The 22,988-nt window shown below is 35.8% G+C and overlaps 1 protein-coding gene across 1 annotated transcript in view; it reads left to right on the top strand.

Annotated features, from left to right (window-relative positions):
- The first annotated feature begins 6,640 nt into the window (after positions 1-6,640).
- LOC110021477 (ubiquitin carboxyl-terminal hydrolase 14) overlaps positions 6,641-22,988 on the top strand; it is a 61,048-nt gene continuing 44,700 nt past the window's right edge. The window contains 2 exon segments of the mRNA XM_020719983.1: positions 6,641-6,980; positions 7,063-7,234. Coding sequence (XP_020575642.1) covers positions 6,885-6,980; positions 7,063-7,234 — 268 coding nt within the window. The 5' untranslated portion in view covers positions 6,641-6,884.

The following is a 22,988-nucleotide window of genomic DNA, read 5'->3' as shown; positions in this document are numbered from 1 at the left end:
GATGAAAGATTAAAACTTCATGTAAAATTTAAGAATTGCATCTTTCTAGGATACAAGAAAAGTGTAAAAGGATACAAGTTTTTGGATCCGATTTCAAAGAAGATGGTGATCAACAGATATGTAATTTTTTATGAACAGTCCATGTTGCGGTAGAACCAAGACAAGGTGCAAGGCAACATATTCAGTTCAGATGCAGTGTAGATGGATTTAGAACAACATTTAGTGACAACTGAGAGAGTTGAAAGTTCATATTCAACACCTGGTGATTCCATTATAGATGATCTGCAGAATTATAATCTAGCTAGAGATTGACAGAGACGCATTGATATAAGGCCTCTTAACATATTGGGTTATGAAAACTTGGTCTCTTGTGCACTTCTCATCAGCAGTGATGATCCATCCACTTTTCAAGGAGTTATCACCAGTCGAGAGAAAGAGAAAATGATAGATGCAGTGGTTGAGGAGATGGAGTCTTTACAAAAAAATTGCACTTGGGAGCTAGTTCAGCTTCCTGAGGGAAAGAAAGCTACTGGGTGCAAATGGGTGTACAAGAGGAAACCAACAACATCAAAAAAAGAAGGGAAAAAGTTCAAGGCTTGAGTGGTAGCAAATGAATTTTCACAGCAGAAGGGGGTAAATTATGATGAATTTTTTTCTCCTGTGGTCAGACATACTTCAATCAGGGCAGTACTTGCATTAGTAGCCATTTGAGATTTGCATTTGGAGCAGATGGATGTTAAAGCTACTCTCTTGCTTGGTGATATGAAGAAGCAGATTTACATGGAGCAGCAAGAAGGGTTCACTCAACCTAGACAAGAGCATCTGGTTTGCAGGTTAAAGAAATCGTTGTGTGGGTTGAAACAGTCTCCAAGACAATGGTACAAGCGGTTCGACTCCTACATGATTCAGATTGGCTACAAGCGATGTGAGTATGATTGTTGTGTTTATGGAAGAGCATTGATGATCGTTCTATTTTTTTTGTTATTGTATGTTGATGATATACCGATTGCTGCAAAGAATATAAATGATGTCCGTGGTTTGAAAGCTTTATTGAGCCAAAAATTTGACATGAATGACCTGAGTCCTACGAGGAAGATTCTTGAAATGAAAAATCATCAAGATAGAGACTCAAGACGATTATGTCTATCTCAACGAAACTATGTTGAGAAAGTGCTGGAAAGGTTTGAGATTAACAAAGCAAAGCCTGTGAGAACCCCATTGGCAAATCATTTTAAGCTTTCTTTAGAATAGTGTTCTAAGACAGATATATAAATCGAAGACATGGCAAAGGTTCCATATGTCAGTGCAGTTGGCTGCTTGATGTATGCAATGGTATGTACTCGTCCTGATTTGACTCATGTTGTTAGTCAAGTATGCAAATACATGACTACTAAACCTGGAAGCTGGAAGACGACATTGGGAAGTAGTCAAGTGGATTTTCAGGTATCTAAAGGTTACTATAGGACATAATATTATTTTTGGCAATCAACAGAATGATCCATTAGTTTTGGGGTACGTTGATTCATACTATGTATGTGATTTGGATAATAAAAGGTCTATAACTGGGTATGTGTTTACTCTTGGTAGATGGCCTATATGTTGGAAATCAAAAATTCAGTCTATTGTGACATTATCTACAACTAAAGACATTATCTACAACTTATCTACAACTAAAGCTGCAAAAAAAACCCTTATGGCTTCCTGGCCTAGTAAAGGAACGCGTTGAGCAAGGTGGAGTTCAGTTGTATTGTGACAGTCAGAGTGCTATTTATCTGGCTAAGAACCATGTGTATCATGCGAGAATTAAGCACATTGATGTCAGATATCACAGGGTTAGAAAATCGATTGCTTCTAGTGATATACTGTTGCAAAAGGTTCATATTAATGAAAATGCAGCTGATATGTTGACCGAGCCAGTTACTATCAACAAGTTCTTGCATTGTTTGAACTTGCTGAATGTTTGCAGCTGTTAGAGAAGCGCGGTGACCCAACCCACTTATGGTGTGTAAGAAACTCCATGACATATTTTTCCTAAGGGGCTGGATATTCACCAAGGTGGAGATTTGTTTGGTATGACTCATATGATGTTGGAGCGGAGCAGAGCGGGGCGGAAGATTTTGTCTAAATCAGAGAAGTTTCCTTATGTTGGTTGGGGTGAGGTACATGGGTAATTTGGTAATTATATATTGTACTCCAGTGTTTTCTAGGTTTATAAATGAATTTGTATGTAACCCTAGGTGTTATATCATATTATGTATCCTATACTATTTTCTGAATATTGAAAAAAAGTCGTCGCTCTGCTCCCGAGGACGTATGCATCTATGTTGAACCTTGTTAAATCTCTTTGTGTTCTTCTAGATTTGTGATAATTCCTGTTTTTTATCTTCACCCTAATTTCTCAACAAACCATATGATCTTAATCGGGTTCGTCCTCATTTACCCACTATCCACTTTCAATTCCACGTGATAAATATTAAAATTTAAAACCACATGTTTGCTGTTGCGATATGTTGAATATTCAATGCCTAATGACTAACATTAATCGTAAGTGCTATCCCATTATCAATAGGGGGTAATAACCATAACGGCTTGTGTCGGTAAGAAACCTCTAGCCCCATATCAAAAAGTCTTCACAAACTGAGGGCAAAATCTTTGGGTAGCTTCAATCAAATATGCCTTCTTAAATGTTGATTCAACGAAACTATCGACAAAATAGAGTACGAGAGACTGAGAAGTCAAAATTTTTATAGCCTGCAAATTTATGGTGACTCCATCAATAATATAACTTTTAGTGGCTTATTATTCTAAAATCGATCTAAAAAAACCAAACAAGGTGCATCAAAAATTTTGAGCCCCACACTGACATGTTGCCCGGAGCCTCGAGCGTTGACATTGATTACCGTTTTATCGTAATTCAATCGCCGCCCTTGCATCTCAATCAATTTTTCCTCTAACTCATTTATTCTCCTCTTGATCATTTAATGCAACTGTTTGATTGCTCCTAAGACTCAGTTTGGTACTTATAAGGGGCACGAGGTCGTGTGAGAGGTGGGGAGTGTGGAACGAGAACTTTGTTGAATGTCCTCGTTAAACTCCGTGCAAATTATCACATTCTCTCAATCTCAAAAGAATTTTGTCTTCAAAATTCAATTCAATCATATAAATTGTAATAAATAATTCTTACACTCATGTTAAAAGTCTAAGGCCCCATTTGGGGCAGCTTATTCGTGTGGTGGGCGTTTTGAAAACGCCTCATTCGAGTTTGTTTCGCACGTATCTCTCGCGATACAAAATCGTTAAACGCCCTTCGAACCCTACTTTATGCGTTACGTTTGAGCGTGTTACCCTCCAGCCCCTCGATCAATCTCATCCTTGATATCGTGCCATTCACTTCTTATCTCTAATCTCTCACCCTTATCTCAAGATTTTCCCTAAAGCCGACCCGGTCGCGGTCCAAAGCGGAGATAAAAGCCTGCTCCAGGTGAGGCTCGAAGCTGGCTCCAGGCAGAGATCGAAGGTTTCCTTCAAACAACAGTTCCTCGCTCCAGGTTAGGAATGAAGCCGACTCCAGGTAAGAGGGTTAAAACATTCCTTCATCTTTTCTCCTCTCAACACCTTCCCCGTCCACTGACGACATTTTTTGTCCTCTTGACTAAGACGAAAGGCTCCAGGGAGTAGAGGATCCAAGATCTCCTTCAGCCCTTCTTTTCTCAACACCCTACCTGTCCATTGTAAGCATTTTTGGTGGAGTGAAAAATCGTTTCTTTGTCTAGATGTATCATTTCTTGTTCATTTATGAAGTTAACATGTACATATTTGGTATAGATTGTTGTATGAGCAAGATTATAAACTTGCAGAAATTTATGAGTATTTTTTTTAAGTTTTCTTCAATTTATGCTATCTAAAAGGGGTTGTTTCAGGAATTCTATAAAGGCTATCTGATCTATTCCCTATGAAATTTCAATTGAAAAACATGGATCTATGCATGCAGATTTCCAAAATCGTAAATATGACACTAGAATCCAAATATTACACTTGCACATACTACAAATCCCTATGATGTTTGTGCAACTAGTATTATATGTATGATATTGAAAGTTTGAGATATTTGTTTTATAACTAAACTATAATAGTTTGAAACATCTGTTTTGTAATTGAACTGTAATAGTTTGAGGCATCTGTTTTATCTATTATTTTTCATATATAGTTTTGTTGCAAACAACTTAACCAAACAGAGACTGAATGTCATTTATCCAACAACAACTCATAGTAAACTGTTTTGAATAAACTACCTCGAACAACAAACAAACTTATTCCGATAATCTGCAGATTATCAAAATAATATGATTATCAACAAATTATAAATAATCAACAGCTACCCCAAACATACTCTAAAACATATATTTCATTGTGATAGAAGTTGAAATCATCAAGTGCCACTTAAGCTATCATAATGGAAAAATTAATTGGTAAAAGAGAGATCAGAAGTGGTGCCACACTTTTTGTGACTAATACAAAAATGAGAGGTTCGGCTCAACCCTTACACATACATTAAAAAAAAGAGAATTCTCATTATGAGAAATCTCATTCAACAAACAATCATAACAACTCTAAAGCCCCATATGAGAACGATTATCTACTCTGCCATGCTGCAGAGAACAACACATAATCCTTCGCTCATGTTTGGTTCAACCACAACTTTGCGAGTTTTATCGACCATATAGAAATATCACTAAATTCTCATGTATTTACATGTCTAGCAACTACACTTTATTTTTTATATTTGTACCAACCAAATCTTTCGTATCAATCAAAAGAACCATCATTTTGATTTTTAAAAAGTGAACTACACATTTTAGTGCAAAGTTAACGGGTTCTGTACGTAAACTTAAGACTTAGGTGTTAGATATGTAAATACATAAGAATGAAGTGATAATATAGGTAAATCTTAATTATATTTATAAAATGATAATGTTATAAATTTATATAAGAAAACATTATTTTTTTAAATATAAATTATAATGATATTTTTTATGCCAAAAAAATGGATGCCATACTTGTAAAAATTTAATGGTTATCATTTTGGCATGAAATTAAAGATGCGAGCGCTACATATTTAGGGCTGTAAGAAAAATTTATTGTTCGCAAACACCTCATGTTCGGCTCGTTAAATAACTCGTGTTCAATTCATTCATTAAACAAATAGACCAAACACAAACAAATATTTGTTTGAACACAAATAAATATTTGTTCATCTGAATTCTATTTTTTTTGGCTAAAAAATAATTAAATAACAATATAAATTTATGTATTTTTTATCAATATTTATATGTATTAAAAATTGTTAAACTTTATTATTTATAAAAATTATTTGGATGGTGAAATTATGAAATATATAAATTTAGGTGAGAAATATGGATAAGCGGAATTTGGGTGGCATGTATGTAAAAGTGCCTAAAATTCATATGTAAATACTTTAGGAAGCATAAGAGCCGGGGGATTCTGTTTTTCCCCAAAAATCGGTGTGCCGCAGCGAACTTAGCTTTGCCGATGAGGTACAAATAAAATCAGGTGGTATTATGCTTCCGATGTTCCGCATGTACTGCCGCGCAAATTAGTCCCACATCGCCTACAAACCGAAGAACTCTCATTACAAATCTGCTTTAAATTTAGAAGTGATAACCTAAAATTTGGGTTTTTTTTTTAAATACTTTTTTTTTGTTTTAATCTTTAATTTTTAGTATCAGTTTTATTTTTATGTTAATTTTTTACTTAAATTTTTAAAAGATGCATTCGGTACTTTTAATATTAAAAAAAATATTTTGTAGGTTTTTTTTAGAGTACTCTAGTATTAAGCTTCATCTTTTTTTTTAATTTTAAAAATAAAAAATAAGAAATAAAAATTGATCCCAAACAACTACTAAGTTTTCATTTACACCATCATGGAATGGGGATGAAATAATATTTTTTAAAAAAATATTATTGCTTCAATATATTAGAATGAATATAATATACAAATTTGATTGTAGCTCAAAATTCTACAGAACAAGAACTAATTTGAACAAATTCGAATTTGGGTTGAGTTTAACATCAATTTAACTTTTACAAATTTATTTTGATAAAAAAATTAAATAAGCCCAACACGAATATATTGTAATCTCACTCGGCTTGTTTACAGCCCCCAACACGGAGAAAAATTTGCGTGCGTAAGATGTACCCAGTGCTGCGCACATAATGAATATTACATTCACGTTATATCCACATTATATCTGTGTTATATCACCTGTAACCTAGAATCAACCTCCATATAACTTACTTGTAACCTACATGAACTTACAAATAAGTTCCGTACTTCTGTTTTCACATATCTATAGGTTACATTAAAATTACATAAATGTTACATGAGATATAATACGAATATAATATTGATATAATGCAAATATTACCTCTATTATATATGCAGCTTAGGTATGCAAATTTTTTCCTGTCAATAAGAAAGTGTAGATGCGAGATATCAACACATAAAGAATTGCGAGTCATGTATGTAAATGACCAAAAAAAAATGTTAGATAAAGTAAATGAGTTGTGGGGCCCGCCATATATTTACACTGGTTTTCACAATAATTGATCTTCGCCGCGCCGGGCAGCGTGAGCGGCCCGAGTAAAACCCTATAAAGCCTAAACCTGGCCGGGGCTTCAGAATCTTTTTGGCTTACTTCTCCCACCTTCTTCTTAGCCTTTCAGTACCCACACCGCCGTCATCAGTGTGTCTCCATCCTCTCATTCCCCATTCTCCAAGTTCCCACAGCCAGACTATTAACTCTTTTCACATACAATTCTATCGAGCTTCAAGCACCGGAGATACAGCGGACCTCCAGTTCCTCATGGAGCTGCTTCGATCACATCTTTCTAGGGTTCGAATACCCGAGCCCACTAACCGCATATACAAGAACGAGTGCTGTGTATCTTTTGACACGCCGGTGATTTTCGTGAACCCATTCTACAGGTCTGATGTAGATTTCCTACCTTCCTTTCTCAACAAATGGTTATTCTGTTTATCAGAAGTCGGAGGGGGGTTTGTACGTGGACTTGAGCACGTTTCTAGCTTTTGGGAAGGAGTATGTGTTCTGGAACTATGAGAAGACCGGTAATCCTGTTTATCTACATATCCAGCAGAGGATGAAGCCTGTTCCCGAGGACCGTCCACTCAAGAAACCCACTCTTCTGGCTATTGGTTAGTTAGTGTATTACTTTTTCGATTCATCTGTAAAGTGCTTTACATTCGACTCGTCCGTAATCCTGTTTTATGAACTGTACGCACTGCTAAATGGTGCAAATTAAAGATAAGTGATTTATATTCATTTTTTATTGCAATTATTTCCTTAAAGTTTTTACTGCTTGTATCCTAAGCTAATTTGACTGCTTAACGCTCCTTTTCTTACTGGGTTACCTGGAACATAGAACTCTCAGTTTCTTGTGACCTCAACTGCTTGTATCTGTAAACCTTTATCAGAATGTTTGTATCATTAATTATCCAAAAAGTTGCAAGGACTTGAAATAAACTTGTGATTATAATTGTTTTCATTTCTTGAGATTCAGAATCATCTCCATGGATGCAGTTTCTCATTTAAAAACTTGTTTCCTAGCTCCTGTTTTTATGAAGATGATGGATATTATCTGATTTTAACCATAGAAATAACAATATTATTGTATTTTGTGGTTCTTATATGTGCATAAAATGCTATAAGGAGGTTTATAATCTAAGCTTTAGCGTGAAAAGAAAATTTCACATCAGAAACAAACTTCTGTACATCGTTTTTTTTATAAGAACGATATAGCTATCCAAAACTTAACTGCAGTTGAAAAAACAAATGTTATCTGGACCCAGTTCAGATAACAAAACCAATGAACACTGAGGGCCTAGGTTATATTAATATTATAAAAGGAAGGAATATGAAAGAATGCCGTGACAACATGGAAATGATAAGAAGATAAATAAATGAATAAAAATGTATAAAAGATTGACCTTGGCATGGGTTGGGGGGGGGGGGGGGGAGACACGAAGCATGGTTTTAGGGAAACAAATGAGCTTGAATATTAATTGGTCAAAGTTGCATTGTATCACAATCATCAATGTAAGTTTACTGAAGTCCTTTTCTTGTACAACAATCTGCACAAATTCAACTAAAATATATTGTGTTGATGGTATAAATAGTTAAGTCGGGTTGGTACAAAAGTTTGAAATGTAGCTGGAAAGTAATAAATTGGAACTAATGAAATAAGTATATTGCCAGCATCTTTAAAAGAAATTTTGGCATACTTTAACTTATAGAATGTATTTTTTTGATGGCTGATAGAAAAGCATGAGAAGGAAATGTAGTGGAAAAGCGATAAAACAAATGCTCAAGCATGGTTATGATGATTGGAGAAGCAAACAAGGATTGACCCTTCAATATATTAAATTAAAGACAAAAATCTATGATTTTTATGAATTTTATCACTGTTTCACTAAACATAAATGGTAATTTTATTTATTTTTTTTGTGAAACACTATAAGGGTAGACTTGAAACAATGGTTACCAACACTATAAGGGTAGACTTGAAACAATGGTTACCAATATCGTATTACCCCCACCTCCACTTATAGCTAAACCCCTTTTATGTTATATATAGTTTGTAAACTTTGCACACCACTGACACTTTCAGTTTTGTGCATTTTAGTAAGTTTTTATTTTTTGCTCAACTCACTTCCTGTTAACTTTTGCTTTCTGCTTTGATGGTTAGGTTTGCTCATATTCAGAGTTCATGGGTTTGTGTCACATAAATACTCTTTTTGTAATGTAGGGGTAAGACTCTGTACATCAACCTTTCTAGATCTCAAAATTACAGGAAACCTCATTCATTGGATATGTTATCTATGAGGACAAACCTAGTGCAATTATTTCGTTGCTTCCATTTTGATTGGAAGTTTGTAGGTTTAAATCACGAACAACCTTCTTGCAATGCAGGGGGAGGGTTGCATACATCAGTACGTCATAACATTTCACATTTATGGGTTGCAGTACGTCCCATTTACCACATAGGGAACATAGAAGGATGAATGATGGAAAACTGGCTTGGAAGGGAGGGGGTTGAGAGATTCGATGAAATGAAGCTTCTTAGGAAAAGGGAAAATAATATGGAAATTTAGAGCTTACTATGCAAAAAACTCAGTACTCATTGACATAATCCATAAAAACTAGCAGGCCAGTGAAAGAGGAATTTAGGTGAAATGAATCTGAAAAAAACCTTGTTAGGTAGAGGGAAAATAATATGGGAATTTAGAGCTTACTATGCAAGAAACTCTATACTCATTGTGATAATCCATAAAAACTAGCAGGCTAGTGATTGAGTGTAGAGTATGAATGGTGTGAAGTTGTTTAGAGCCGTTAAATATGGAGTTTAAAAGCTTTAATGTTTTGATTAAATTGTATTATGAGATTGAAGTCTCACATTTCTAATTGTTTGATATATCTGTGTGGGTTTTAGTCCCAGGCCCTTGAACCTTTTTAGGCTCGTACTCAACCTAATCTCTCGAAAGAACAAGGCATAGTGCATTTCTTGTACTGTAGTCAACATTCTCTTTCTTTATAGGCTTCATTTATTAATTATTTGTAGCTGCATTACTTCTTTTTTAAATATGAAATGTCAGAATTTTTATTCTAACACATGCAAATCTGAAATAGGAAGAAAATCACTATTGAGCATGAATAGTTCGTCTTTTACATTAGTTTATCCATCTTAGTGAGGATATCATTGAATTTATCCTTATGGAAAAAGCACAACACAAATTATCAAACAAATACTTATGAGGTGCTTTGTTTTGCTTCTTCTAGAATAAGTTGATCATTTATGAAAGTATTGGTTAGCAAAGGAAATTACAAAGTCTAACAAGATAGTACATTTTGATGCATTCATGAAAATGTTATTTAGTAGGTAAATTATTATGATGAAGATAAATAATTTATGATTTTATGCTTTAGTTGCAGTGTAAAATTAATTTTTGAAGTATTAATTGTATGCCCTTGATTAAATATTTGTTATGTCAATACCTAAGGACAATATAGTCTTTTATTATTCATTATTGCTTAATATAAATAGGGCTATTAAGTTTAGGGTTGAGGTTATGCATGAGATTGTATTCTTGAGTTTTAGGGTTAGGGTTTGGGAGAGATTTCTCACCACTCGAATTGTAGGATTTGAGAGAGATCGCCTTACATCTCGAATTTTAGGTGCTTATCTTTTATGTATTCACGGGAGCTGTGTGGTATTGTATTGCTTTGATTTGAGTTTGGCGAAGTACAAATATTTTGTGCCCTAATTTTTGTGGAAAATTATCTTGATTTGTTTCAATATCTTCTACAACTAGATGAGGATTATCCATGTGCACTTGATTAAATATCTTTTGCATCTAGTTGGATCAGCTATATCATTTGTAATTGATGCTAATATTTCTAACACCACTGCTTTTGTGCTAGTGGAGGATTGTAGCTTTTATTATGCGTGTTGTGTTTTTTGATCATGTCTAATTTTTACATTTTGGTTTCAAACTTTTATTAATTTTTCGCAATTTAGAACTTATAAATATCTGATTGAGAAAGTCGTCTTAGATGGTTTGGTCACATTAAACGTCGACCATCTGATGATCTGATTAGAAGAGTAGATGTTTTACATTCAACTTGTGTTAAGAAAGACAGAGGTAGACCTAGGAAGACTTGGGCTTATTGTACAAAAAATGATCTTAATTTACTAGAACTAAATGAAAATATGACACTAAATAGGACGCAATGGAGAAAAATGATTCATCTAGCCGACCCCACGTAGTGGGATTAAGGTTTTGTTGTTGTTGTTGTAGAACGTATAAATATCTAGCCTCTTAAACAGTTTGGAGTTGGAACAAAGCTCCAAATTCATTTTCTCTTGTTTCTCTTATTTATATTATTGCATTTGAACCATTGTTATAAGTTGTCTCTCATTGATGAAATTTTTTTGAGAATACCTTTATTTGCTTTACAAATATTAGAGCAAAGAATTACTCGCTCGCTTCCATAATGCAATCACCATTTCCTTGCATGTCCAAAGTGATTGGTCTCTATAGGTAGAAAAACACTTGGCGTCACCTCTCCTATGTCTGCAATATACCTCTCTAACTCTATACACACCCAATCCTATACTTCAATTTTGCTTCTTGCCATCCTAGAGCTGTTATTTTTTTTGCAAGTTGCCACACCATAACTTCTTCTTGTTTCACTCTCGTTTGATCCCTTTTTAATCTAACATAAGATATAATAGAGATATAAAAGCCAACCAGACATATTTTTACCACCACCCATTTTAATTTTTACTAATCAGGGTGGAACATGTAGAAATTTTGTTTACGCAAATCGTCATAAAATATTAGTATGCATTTATAATCATATATATACATCATAATTATTAATACCAGATCATAAAAAAATAACAACACCAACAAGCCTTTATCCCACTAAGTGTGGTCGGCTACATGAGTCATTTTTTTCCATTGCGTTCTATTGAGTGTCATATTTTCATGTAATTCTAATAAATTAAGATCATTTTTTATACAATATGCGTAAGTCTTTCTTGGTCCATCTTTGCCTTTCTTAACATAAGTCAAATCTAAAACATCTACTTTTCTAATCGGATCATCAGATGGTCAACGTTTAATGTGACCAAAACGTTTAATGAACGTTTAATGTGACCAAACCATCTAAGGCTACTCTCTCTAATTTATCCACCATTGGAGCTACACTAGCTCTATCACGAATATATTCATTTCGCATTTTCTCAAAGTGTCAAGCTACTCATCTACCTAAGCGTTCTCATCTCAGCAATACTTAACTATGTTTTATGTTCTCTTTTAAAGGCCAACATTTTGCGCCACAGAGCATTGTAGGTCTCACCACCATCGTATAAAATTTTCCTTTTAGTCTAAGCGATACTTTTCTATGACACAACAGGCCCAATGCATTCCTCCACTTCAACCAACCAACTTGAATTCTTCTAATAACATCCCCATCTATATCACCATCACTTTGAACAATAGACACGAGGTATCCAAAACGTTCACACTTTTTAATAATTTGATCACTCATAGTTACAACTTTGCCACTAGAGCTACTACTACTAAAACTGCATTTCATGTATTCGGTTTTAGTTATACTCAAACGAAGTCCTTTAGTTTTCAATGTAGACCTCTCTAATTCAAGTTTTTCCTGAATTTTCTCTCGTCTTATCCACAAGAAGGATATCATTAGTGAAAAATATACACCAAGGTATATTCTCCTATTCTCCTGTAAATGTCCAGTCTGTAAATGTCCAGTAAGAGCATCCATAGCTAAAGCAAAAAGATATGGGCTTAAAGCCTATCCCTGATGTAATCCACTGAAATAGGAAAATCATGGATCAATCCTCCTGTTCGAACACAAGTAACAACTCTAGTATACATATCTTTAATGACTTGAATATGACTCATATCAACACATTTCTTCTCTAGAATTCTCCAAAGAATTTCTCTTGGTAAGTTTTTTTAAATCAATAAAAATCATATGTAGATCCTCCTTATTCTTGTTGACCTCATTTTTGTGAGGTATTTCTTTCCTCTTCTTAGAGCTTATGATCTAACTATAAGACTTTCCTATCGACTATCTTAGATGACTAGAATTGGGACCCACTTCTTTTAGAAATTCGAACCACTTCCTGATTCTCTTGTGGTGTCTCGCTTGGGTGATTTCAAACCATCGCTATTTGATCGAGTGGTTGTGTTCACGAACCATAATAATTGGTCGAGTGGTTAAGGACCATCATGTGGAGGCCCAAAGAGAGATCCCGTAGGGTTTAAAAGCCTTAGGACAACTATAATGACTTTAGTACATTCACACACATATATTATAGTTCACTTCACTTTTGAAATGATCGACCAAGAACTCAAAATTTGAAGTGAAATCGAATTTGATGCATTCTTGATCCGATAATTGATAAGGTTGTCCGAACGACCCCAGATGACGAAACAGACTGCGCGAACACGTTCAGAACGTCAATTTTACCTAGAAATGACACCTATTTTACTATAATTCTGCACACAAGCAAATCACACACGAATCAATGAATTTGTCAAAATTACTTCAGACGACGAAATGGACCGCGCCAGCGCGTCCGAAACGTCGAATTTACCTAAAAAAACATTCATTTTGCTATGATTTGACGCACAAGTGAAAATGCACAAATCAAATTTTTTTTTAAAATATTAAACATTATAAAATAATAATAATAATAATAATAATAATAATAATAATAATAATAATAATAATAATAATAATAAACCTTAATTCCTACCCGCGCGCGCAACCTTCATTATATCCCGGTCGCGACTCGATTGAAAGCCCAACTTGCCCCCCCTCTCGTGCCCTAGATCCCTCGATCAATCCGCACGGCTTTCTCCTCCTCTTCCGACTTCCCTTCTTCTTCGCATGGCCGCTCGACCGAGCGGCTCTCCAATTGTAAGACTTCAACTGGCCGACCTTTTTCCTTCTCGAGGCTACATTTCCTCGTCTCTAAATGCGTCTTTTCCTTTCCAGTTACTTCATTCGGCCAAGGCATCATGGTAGGTGCGACTCTTTCTCTTTTCCTAGGGCATGTTTGTGGGTTGTTGAAATTTTGAGAGGAGAAGAGAAAAAAATTGTGGCATCTTTGGTCGTGTGCATTCGCTGCTGTATTCTCGAAACTTTTAGGAGACTTGTGCTTTTGCATCAAGTTTCTTAAGGGAGGTGTTGCTGTTTTATTTTCTTAGGCTTGTTCTTGAGTTTGATTTGAATCTGCATCAAAAGGTAAACCTCTTCCTCTTTCTTTCTGCAAGCATTTGAAGGAATTATCTTTTTTATTCTACTTTCATGCTTTGGGTTTAATGTGCTCATAATTTATAAGGATGTATTTTGGTAATTTTGCCCGGCGAAAAGAATGATTCTTCTAGTATGCATCACTTGGAATTGCTCATGAATGCATTTTTCTAATGCACCTGGAATTGAGAAATTAATGTCACTTTAAGAACTGAGTTTAATGTTTAGAATGAGAATGACTATAAAATTAGTGAGCTGGAACATATAAGCGATATGCACAAATTTAAAAAAAAAATAAAAATGATTTATTTTTCTGGAAAATGTGAAGGAAACTAGGGAGGCTTGCACAACAAAATTATTTAAGAAAAAAAGTGCAGATTTATTCTCGAATTGAGGCTTAGTTTTGGCTCCCTGTGACTGTCTTCTTTGCTCGAATTGCATGTTGGGTGAAAATTTAATTTTTTTCGGATTTCTTGGGGGATTATTTTGAGGTCTCAGTTTTGCTCTATGATGCCTCTATGATGCTATTTACCTTATGATGCTATTTACCTATTTGAAGTACATGCTAGATGGAATATTGATTTGGGGCTTGATATTGGTTCCCTATTATCGCTGCCCTTGTTTGAAATGCATGCTGGAAGAAATCTTTATGCTGGGGAATTATTTTGGTTGCCCTGTTTCTTGTTATTCCCTTATTCGAATCAGATGTTGAATGAAATGTTGATTTGAGACTTGATTTTTGAGCTCTCTATTATTGTTACTCCTGTTCAAATATATGCCGGGACTCGTTTCAATGATTTGAGATGTCGGCTTTGGGGCTTACCTGCATTTTTCAATTTCGTGTTACCTGCCCCCCTTGTTCGGAATATATGATGGGTGCAAATTTTGGGTTTTAAAGCTTTGAGGAATTTGCTTATGGTGGCTTGGTTTTGACCCCTTGCTGGGTTCAATTTTGCTTGATGGCGGCTTGTTTTTTTTGGCCATTTGCTGGATTCGGTTGGCCCCCTGTGGCTGCCCCCCTGCTCGAAACATATGAAGGTGATTTTATTTAATTTTGGAACTTTGAATGTTTTGCTATGGAGCCTTGTTTTGCTGTTTCTTTGTTGCCTTTTATGTTTGAAATGCACGAGCAGTTGAAATTTGGTTTCTAAGACTTTTTGTAGTTGATTTGAGTCTTGTTTTTTACTCCTTACAACTGCTGCCCCTGTTCGAATGCAGGTTGGAATCTGTTTAGCTTTTAAGTATTTGGCTTCAGATGCTTGGTTTTATTTCCTGATATTTCCCCTGTTCGAAATACATGTTGAAATTTATTATCAATGCTTTGAGGAGCCTGCCTGTTTTAGTGGCTTGGGTTTCGTCCCTTATGGCTGCTACTCCTGTCTGGATTTGAGTTGGTGGTTTCTCTGGATATTCCTGGCTGTGAGCGTTCCTGTTGTGTTGGGGTTGTATATCTTAAATGGTTGGTGGCCTTCCTAGCCGCGAGCCCTCCTGGCCGTGATTCCCTGCCTATTGATTCTTTGTGTATGGCTTGGGCTCGAATTGTCCTCTTTGCTGTCCCTGGCCGTGAGCCCTCTCCTATGGCTCCTTTGTGTTGAATGCGGGCTGGTGGTTTTCCCTTTGCTGTCCCTGGCCGTGAGCCCTCTCCTGTGGCACCTTTATGTTGAATGTGGGCCGGTGGTTTCCCCTTTGCTGTCTCTGGCCATGAGCCTTCTCCTGTGGCTCCTTTGTGTTGAAAGTGGGCCGGTGGTTTCCCCTTTGCTGTCCCTAGCCGTGAGCCCTCTCTTGTGGCTCCTTTGTGTTGAATGTGGGCTGGTGGCTTCCCCTTTGCTGTTCTTGGCCGCATGCCTATGGCTTCTTTGTGTAGAGTGTTGGTTGGTGGTTCCTTCTATTGCTCCTATCCAAGAGCATCTGTTTGGGTTCCTCTATGTTGTGTTGAGTTTATGTCTCTATGGAACTTTTGGTTTGAATTAGAATTGAATGCTTCAATGTTTGTGAGGTGGAATTTTTTAATTCTTATGTTTGAAAGAATTCAAATGCTCTTTTCCGAGGAATGCTCTGTTAGACGTTTGGAAATGTTTCAGGTCCCAATTCTGGGGTCTAGATTAGTTGCAATATAAAAAAAAGAGGAAGAACAAAAGATATAGAAAAGATGAAGAATTTTCTGATATTTGGGAATGACTAAGAATTTTCTAAGTTGTATCTTCTGGAGATGTTCCATGGCTAGCATGGGGAGTGTATTTCACCTCTTTTACTCATTCGAAAAAGCCCCGCCAGTCGGATGCTTTAGGCTAACCCTCCTGCCGTTTTGGCTTTTCTTTTCTAAATTTGTTTTGGAGGTGAGTTAATCCTCTTTCTTTTTCATTTCTTGCTTTTTGATTTGCTTTCCTTGCTTCTTGGTTTAGGCTTTTGGTGCTTATGCTCGATACATAAGTGCGCATATATAACCTTTTGCTATATATGAACCATCAAGCAATGCCATCAAGCAATGCCGCATGCCGCAAGTAGGTCAGTTTTGTTTTGAGGCTTAAGACGGTGATGACAAAGGCACACCGGTGGTAGAACAAAATGATATTCCATCCTACGACATCAGGACCCAATCTGATGGCCTGGTAAACCGTAGGACGATAACATCATTCACCCACACAAGACTAGCGGGGGACTCGTACTTTCTTATGTTGTTGGCGGTCCTATGCCCGACAACTTGATCAACTCGTGGACAATTATATTTTTTAAAACTGATGAGAACCGACACAATAAGAACATATACAATATTTATAAAAATATTTTTACTACAAAATTGATACAACTTTCTTTTGTATGCCTGAAATATATGTACATGTTAAAATATACATTTTAAATGTATTGTAACTTAGTTGTTCACTTGTCGATTACTGGTACTGCACATTCCTAAGTTAGGTTTAGTAGGATACCCTTCTAGCTGAGTGACGAGCTCTATAGATCTGGGTGACCGATAGTAGCCTTCGACGTCCCTCAAGTATAAATATATAGTATATGAACTTAGCCCCGACATGAGTACTTGCGATTTTCTCTCTTCAGATTTTTCGTGTGATTTTATTGGAACTCTTGGTAAAACACTCGTGGTCTCTTTCCGGGATCTTCTCGTGTTTTCGCTGACTTTCTTTGAGTTGCCATTTGTTGTTGTTTTTTGTTTCGAGATTTCCATCATGATTCATTTGCCGATTTTCTCGATTTTTTTTTGTCGCAGTTCATTTGCCGCTCTTTCTTAAGTTTTTCATGTGATATTTCTTTTGTTGATACAATGCATGCTAGCTCATTTCTTAAATTCTGTCACCATACTTATACCTGCTACATCAACCATATTTAAAGGAGCAACAGACCTCCTAGGTATACATGTTTGATTTACATTGCAATATTTTATTTTACAACACACTGTATTGTTCTTTTCTATTGAGCATTATACTATTTTCCTATATTGTATGCTTTACTGCTCCTATACATACTGTACTGTCATTGCTTTCCTTTGCTATACCTGCTACTGTTTCTTTTATACACTATACCTTAGAGTAAGAGGTTAGTAGTTGGTTTTATAGGAGGTACCTGATAACAGATCGTTGACTCAACAATTGCATGTTCCCTTAAATTAACATCGAATCCGAAGGTGCTACGACGGAGAGCTTGTTGCGAACACCATATGCAGCACGATGAGAACACACAAAATAACAACTTCAAGATGGATTTGCAACATCAAAATAAGTTCACGTCAGCTAAACATTTTCCTTAGTTTAAATAACAAGCCATAGGACTTCGAGTTTGTTTGCTTAGCACAACATAAATCCTCACCTTATCTTTAGGACTTTTGCACAACATTGTTGTGCAATTATAAGCCCTAACACTTTTCGGATTCGGAGGTTACCGTAGGGTACAGTGTAAATGCTCCATATCTTTCTATGCCATTTGGACGATCGGATATCGTGCGAATGTAAATCCTAAATTCTGAAAGAAATTGCAGGATTAAACATTGAATAACATTATTTTAAAGATATAAAACCAAACAATAAGATAATTGGGAAGTCACCAGGGTTTCCCCTAGATCTGTGATATCCCCTACTCTTAATTCTTTCGGATTCCTTAAATTAAATGTTCCTATTTGACCCACTCCCAAACGATTTTTCCGTGTCTAATTTTGGAAACCTAAACTTTAAAATCTTGAAGACAAAACCATTGATCTTAATCGAGTCTTCTTAAGTGACCCTGATCATTTAAGATGTAATTAACTATAGGAGCTTGTCTCTATTGGGAACTTGAAACCCAGGTAAAATAAACCTTATCTAATCCTTATATGAGGTAGGGGAACTTGCCGACCATACATAAAAAAGTTATGCAGAACAAACGAATGTCACAAACTCCTTAGTTTTGGTTTGAACCTACTGGCAAATGGTATGCTTATCCTTCGGGATAGTGTATTACTTGTGGTGTTGCGTTCAACCATCCAAACTATTCAATATGTAAGACTCGTTTGGCGCATGTATTTTTAAATTAAAACATTACTTTCAAAAAATCATATTTATATTAAAACTATTTTCATATTTAAAAAAAATCATCCATTTTCCAAAATAACGGCCGACAATTTCTGGCGACTCCGCCGGGGAATGGTACCTCTCTCCATCTTTGATCAAAAGGTTTTGTTTTCATACATCGGTAGTGTGTCCACGTCCCTCGTGGGCCAGACTACCTTTCTTTCGTTGACATACCTTGCTCATTTCTTTTTTGGGTAGGCATAGTCGACTCCTTTTGGGTTTTGGAACCTACTGTTTAATCATCCTTAAATAGGGAGGTTCCGAACTCTTCAAAATCTAAAGTGGGGTGGACCCCCAATAAGTGTGGTAGATAAAGAGTGGTCTATCAAAGCGAGTCCGATGCAAGGCCGACCCCCTCCAATTTTTAAACCGGGTCCAATGCTTCATTTCTCTTTGATCTTAACTTGTTGTGAAGGAGTTAACACTAAAATTTCACTCTCACAATCTTCCTTTAAAACTCTAAACAAAAACGAAATTTCATCAAAATTTCAAAACAAAACAAATCACAAAATTTGAGACAAAATTCACAAGAATAAATTTAAAAGGATACCCAGTTTATAAAACAAGTGCATTAACTTGAGTACTGTCTCTCAAATTACAAGACATTGGACGTCACTGACTTCTAGAAAATTTTCAAATGACAGAGACAATGTTTTCACTAAAGTTGATCATTTCTTTCGCCACCGGAATGAAGTTTTCTGTTAGCAAGAGCAAACTGATTGACTTGGCAGTCATTAAATTTAGACGAGGATTTGACGATATTGAAGCCAAGTTCGGGAATGTCGCCGTTATTGTAATGAAACCTGAAACATATAAGTCCGTCGAGCCTGTGGTGGAGTTCAATCTGAAGTATGTTTAGGAATTCCCTCCTTTGAAGAGGGTGTTGATTGAAAATAATTCTACTTTTGCTGTAAAGTCTGCCGCTCCCAGTACTGTTTCTGCTTCTGCCACTGGATTCACTGCTATTACACCAACTGTTCCACTAAACAAAGGGAAGGAGATTCTATACGAAGAAGTGTCAGAGAAGTGTCAGTCGATACTTTTGCCCCGCCATATCCGTATTCGAATTGGGTCCAATTCAAAGTCCATGCGACACACGGGAAATGAGGCACAACCAGAAAATTCTAATGGTCGAGAAGGCGAAAGCCACAGAGCTGGCTACTACTGACACCGCCCTCCGACTGGATGAGACAGGATTACGTGAGACCTCACCTCTACGCATGGGGAGTAGGTTTCACCAGTTGCCTGCTACCTACGAAGAAGATGGTGTCTATGAGGTTGCTACCACAATACTGTCACCATCTCTCAATAATGGTCCAAGGCCGGTGACGACATTTGAAGAAAAATCTGAGAGAGTAACAACGATGAATAAAGGCAAGCAGTCAGTACAGATTCAGGTCGAGCAGCCTCAACAAATCTTCCAACAATATCTGCAGGAGTATGATCTGCAACGTAGCCAACAATGCAACCAACAACACAGTCAACAGTCATTCCAGCATTGGCCATGCCGGATGGATGAAAGGCAGGGTCCATCTGCGACCAAACAGTTGAACAAAGTATATTCTTTCAGAAAATAAACTATAGCAAAGATGTTCCAGAATTTGATTAAAAATCTCAAATTCAGATTACGAGAGCCAATGGGGCTGAAGAAAGTCGACAAGAAAGACCATCCCAATTACTGCCCTTACCACAGACTGCTCGGACATACTATAGAGAACTGTATCAGCTTCAAAGAATGGCTTGAAAAGAATTTCAAAAACGGGAACATAATAATTTCGAAAGAATATTTGACAGAGCCAGAATATATGATTTCGGCTGATCCAGTTGTTCCAACAGACTTCTACACAACTACACCAATGCTCAGCAAAAGAGGTGAAGCTCATAAAAAACCTCCAACTGACCTTAAAGTTGTCGAAGGAAGGTCGATCGAGGCTATATTGGAAAGGCTTCGAGCCGACATTGCAAGGTTGTCCAAAGAACGAAGAAAAGATATGAGTGATAAACCTTACGATCCGTCAGATTATAAGATAGAGGAATTTATAGAAATCGACTTTATTGAGGCTAGAGCCACCTTATCCTCGTGCGATGCTCTTTTACCCACTGCGGAGAACGCCACAGATGAGTTGCAAAGAGCCATTCAATAACGTGATGAACAGATCAACCAGATGAAAAAACAACTAGAAGAAATGACGACTGCTATAGCCACTATTTAAGGGCAATCACAGTCACCGCCGATAGTATCCCCAGGGGCAAGCCATCCAGAAAGCGTTCAGATTGTCGATGATAAGAAGGAATTCACTTTTGTCAATGAAGATGATCAACCAAAGAAAGACTCAGTTCATTAATATCAGAAAAAGACATTAAACAAATGGTAGAATAACAGGTGAAAGAAGCTCTGACTCAGTCAAAAGGAGCATTGATTCTAAAAGATAGACCCTTTCCCGAAGAATTTGATGATGTTGGACACCCAAAGGGTTTTGTATTACCGTCGTTCAAGACATGTGATGGAACGGGAAACTCCCGATAACATGTTGCACACTTCCGAGCAAGTTGTGGCAATGTGGGGGTAGTGTTGCGTTGTTGTGTCATCAATTTGTAAGCAGTCTTTCGGGAATCTCTTTTGACTGGTATGTCGAACTGCCCAATGGTTCAGTGAAAATATTTGCAGAATTGGAAGACTTCTTTGTTATGCAGTTTGCTGGAATTAAACACCATATCACCGTTGGTGATCTTGTGGTGGAGCGACAGAAACCAACCGAGATATTGATGGACTACATTTTGCGATGGAGAAATTTGAGCATGAAGTGTGTGCCATAACTCCAGGAGCAGCACGCAATCAAAATTCTTCTAAAGATCATCCATGGTCCAATGGGTTTCTTGCTTAAGGGATTCACCATCAAGACATTTAGGAAGCTGCTTAACAAAGTTGGGAATTTTCAAGAAGAAGCTAAACAACTAGGGTTTTTTGAGAAAGCTTGGAAGTTAGAGCCATTGAAGACACCTGAGAAGAAATCTGAGACAACAACAGTGGTTGATAGGGGCAAGCGACCGTTGCAGATACAAGTCGAATAGTCTCGACAGATCCACCAACCTCTCGACACATATTATAGTGTTTGTTTTTGAAAATATTATAGAATTTATTTTTTGATTTTCCAAGTGCATCTTTGTCACATGTTTGATAGTGTTTGTTATTTTATCTCACATAAAATTTGTTTCTAGTGAATTTCATAAATAATACAAGAACATACATAATTTAAATTATCAAAATGAAGTACAAAGCTTCTAGTGAATTTCATTAATAATTAATTCACATAAGAATTGATTAATTTATATTATGTATTTTATTCTTGTACCATATATCTAAATTTATTTACCCAAAATTCTAGGATGACATATTTGGATCACCTGGCTGACATGCATAGATATTTGTTACATTTTAGAATTCTTTAATTATTTTATTTACATTTTTCTTTTATGCACCCCCAAAATTTTACACTTAAAGCTCTAAGGTATATGATAAAATTAAGTCACTTGAATGCAACCTAAATTGCTTTTTTTTTACCAGAAATAACATTTATCACATTATTTAGCAAAAAAAAAAAAATAAAAACTTAATAATATGCATACTAATCTTTTCTACTATCACAACATTTATTGATCATAGAAATAATTTAGCATTGAAAATTTTAAATCTGGATACGCTTTTCTAATTAAATAAGGGCTATTCTTGTAAATTATATGCTTAACTATTTCCAGGGAAATGGATTACATCATTGAACTCTGAAAAAAAATAATGTAATATACCAATTAGTTATTGGTATGAACTTATTCCAATTTTTATTTATATTCTTATCGGTGATAATTTTAGAAATAGCGTATGATATCCGTGCATGCTTTTTTTTTATTCTTCACTTTTCTTGTCGGTCATTATAACTTTTTATATTTGTTAAGGTTTGACTTAATCCAATGGTGTAATTATCAAGTACCTCTCGATTTAAGGTTATACCAACTATTTGGTATCGAGAGTTTGAAACCCTTTTTTGCTTCTATTGAAGCTCATTTCATCATTATTTTTGCCTCTCCCCGTGCAAGCCATCTTCACTTACCAGCTTATCCCACGTAACATGATTTTTTAGCAGTTTCCATTCTTTTATAATGCCATTATCATAAACGTTTTAAATTTTTAGCATTGATATGCACCTATGATCAATAAATTTGTTATTGAAGTATCAATGTACAACATTCGAAACCATAGATCAGTATTTGAATATGGATGTTGTATCATAAAGCTTGCACCTTGCCTAAACAACGTTGGACTATCTTTTACAAGAGAACATGTTCATATTATTAGTCTTTTCAATGGCATTATCTGTCATTAAAATGGTCAACATGAAGAAATTTTTATTCATATGCACATAACAATCTGATGCAATCATAAAAATGCAATCATCAATCTTTTGAATTTTTCGCTCTTTTGGTTTAAGGTTTAGTATCTCATCACAATCATAGAATTCTCCTTGGAATATATATATATATA

Source organism: Phalaenopsis equestris, unplaced genomic scaffold (assembly GCF_001263595.1).
Source record: "Phalaenopsis equestris unplaced genomic scaffold, ASM126359v1 Scaffold000134, whole genome shotgun sequence".
Lineage (NCBI taxonomy): Eukaryota > Viridiplantae > Streptophyta > Magnoliopsida > Asparagales > Orchidaceae > Phalaenopsis > Phalaenopsis equestris.
Note: the sequence above shows the minus strand (reverse complement) of the source record. Positions and strands in the feature narration are given on the sequence as shown.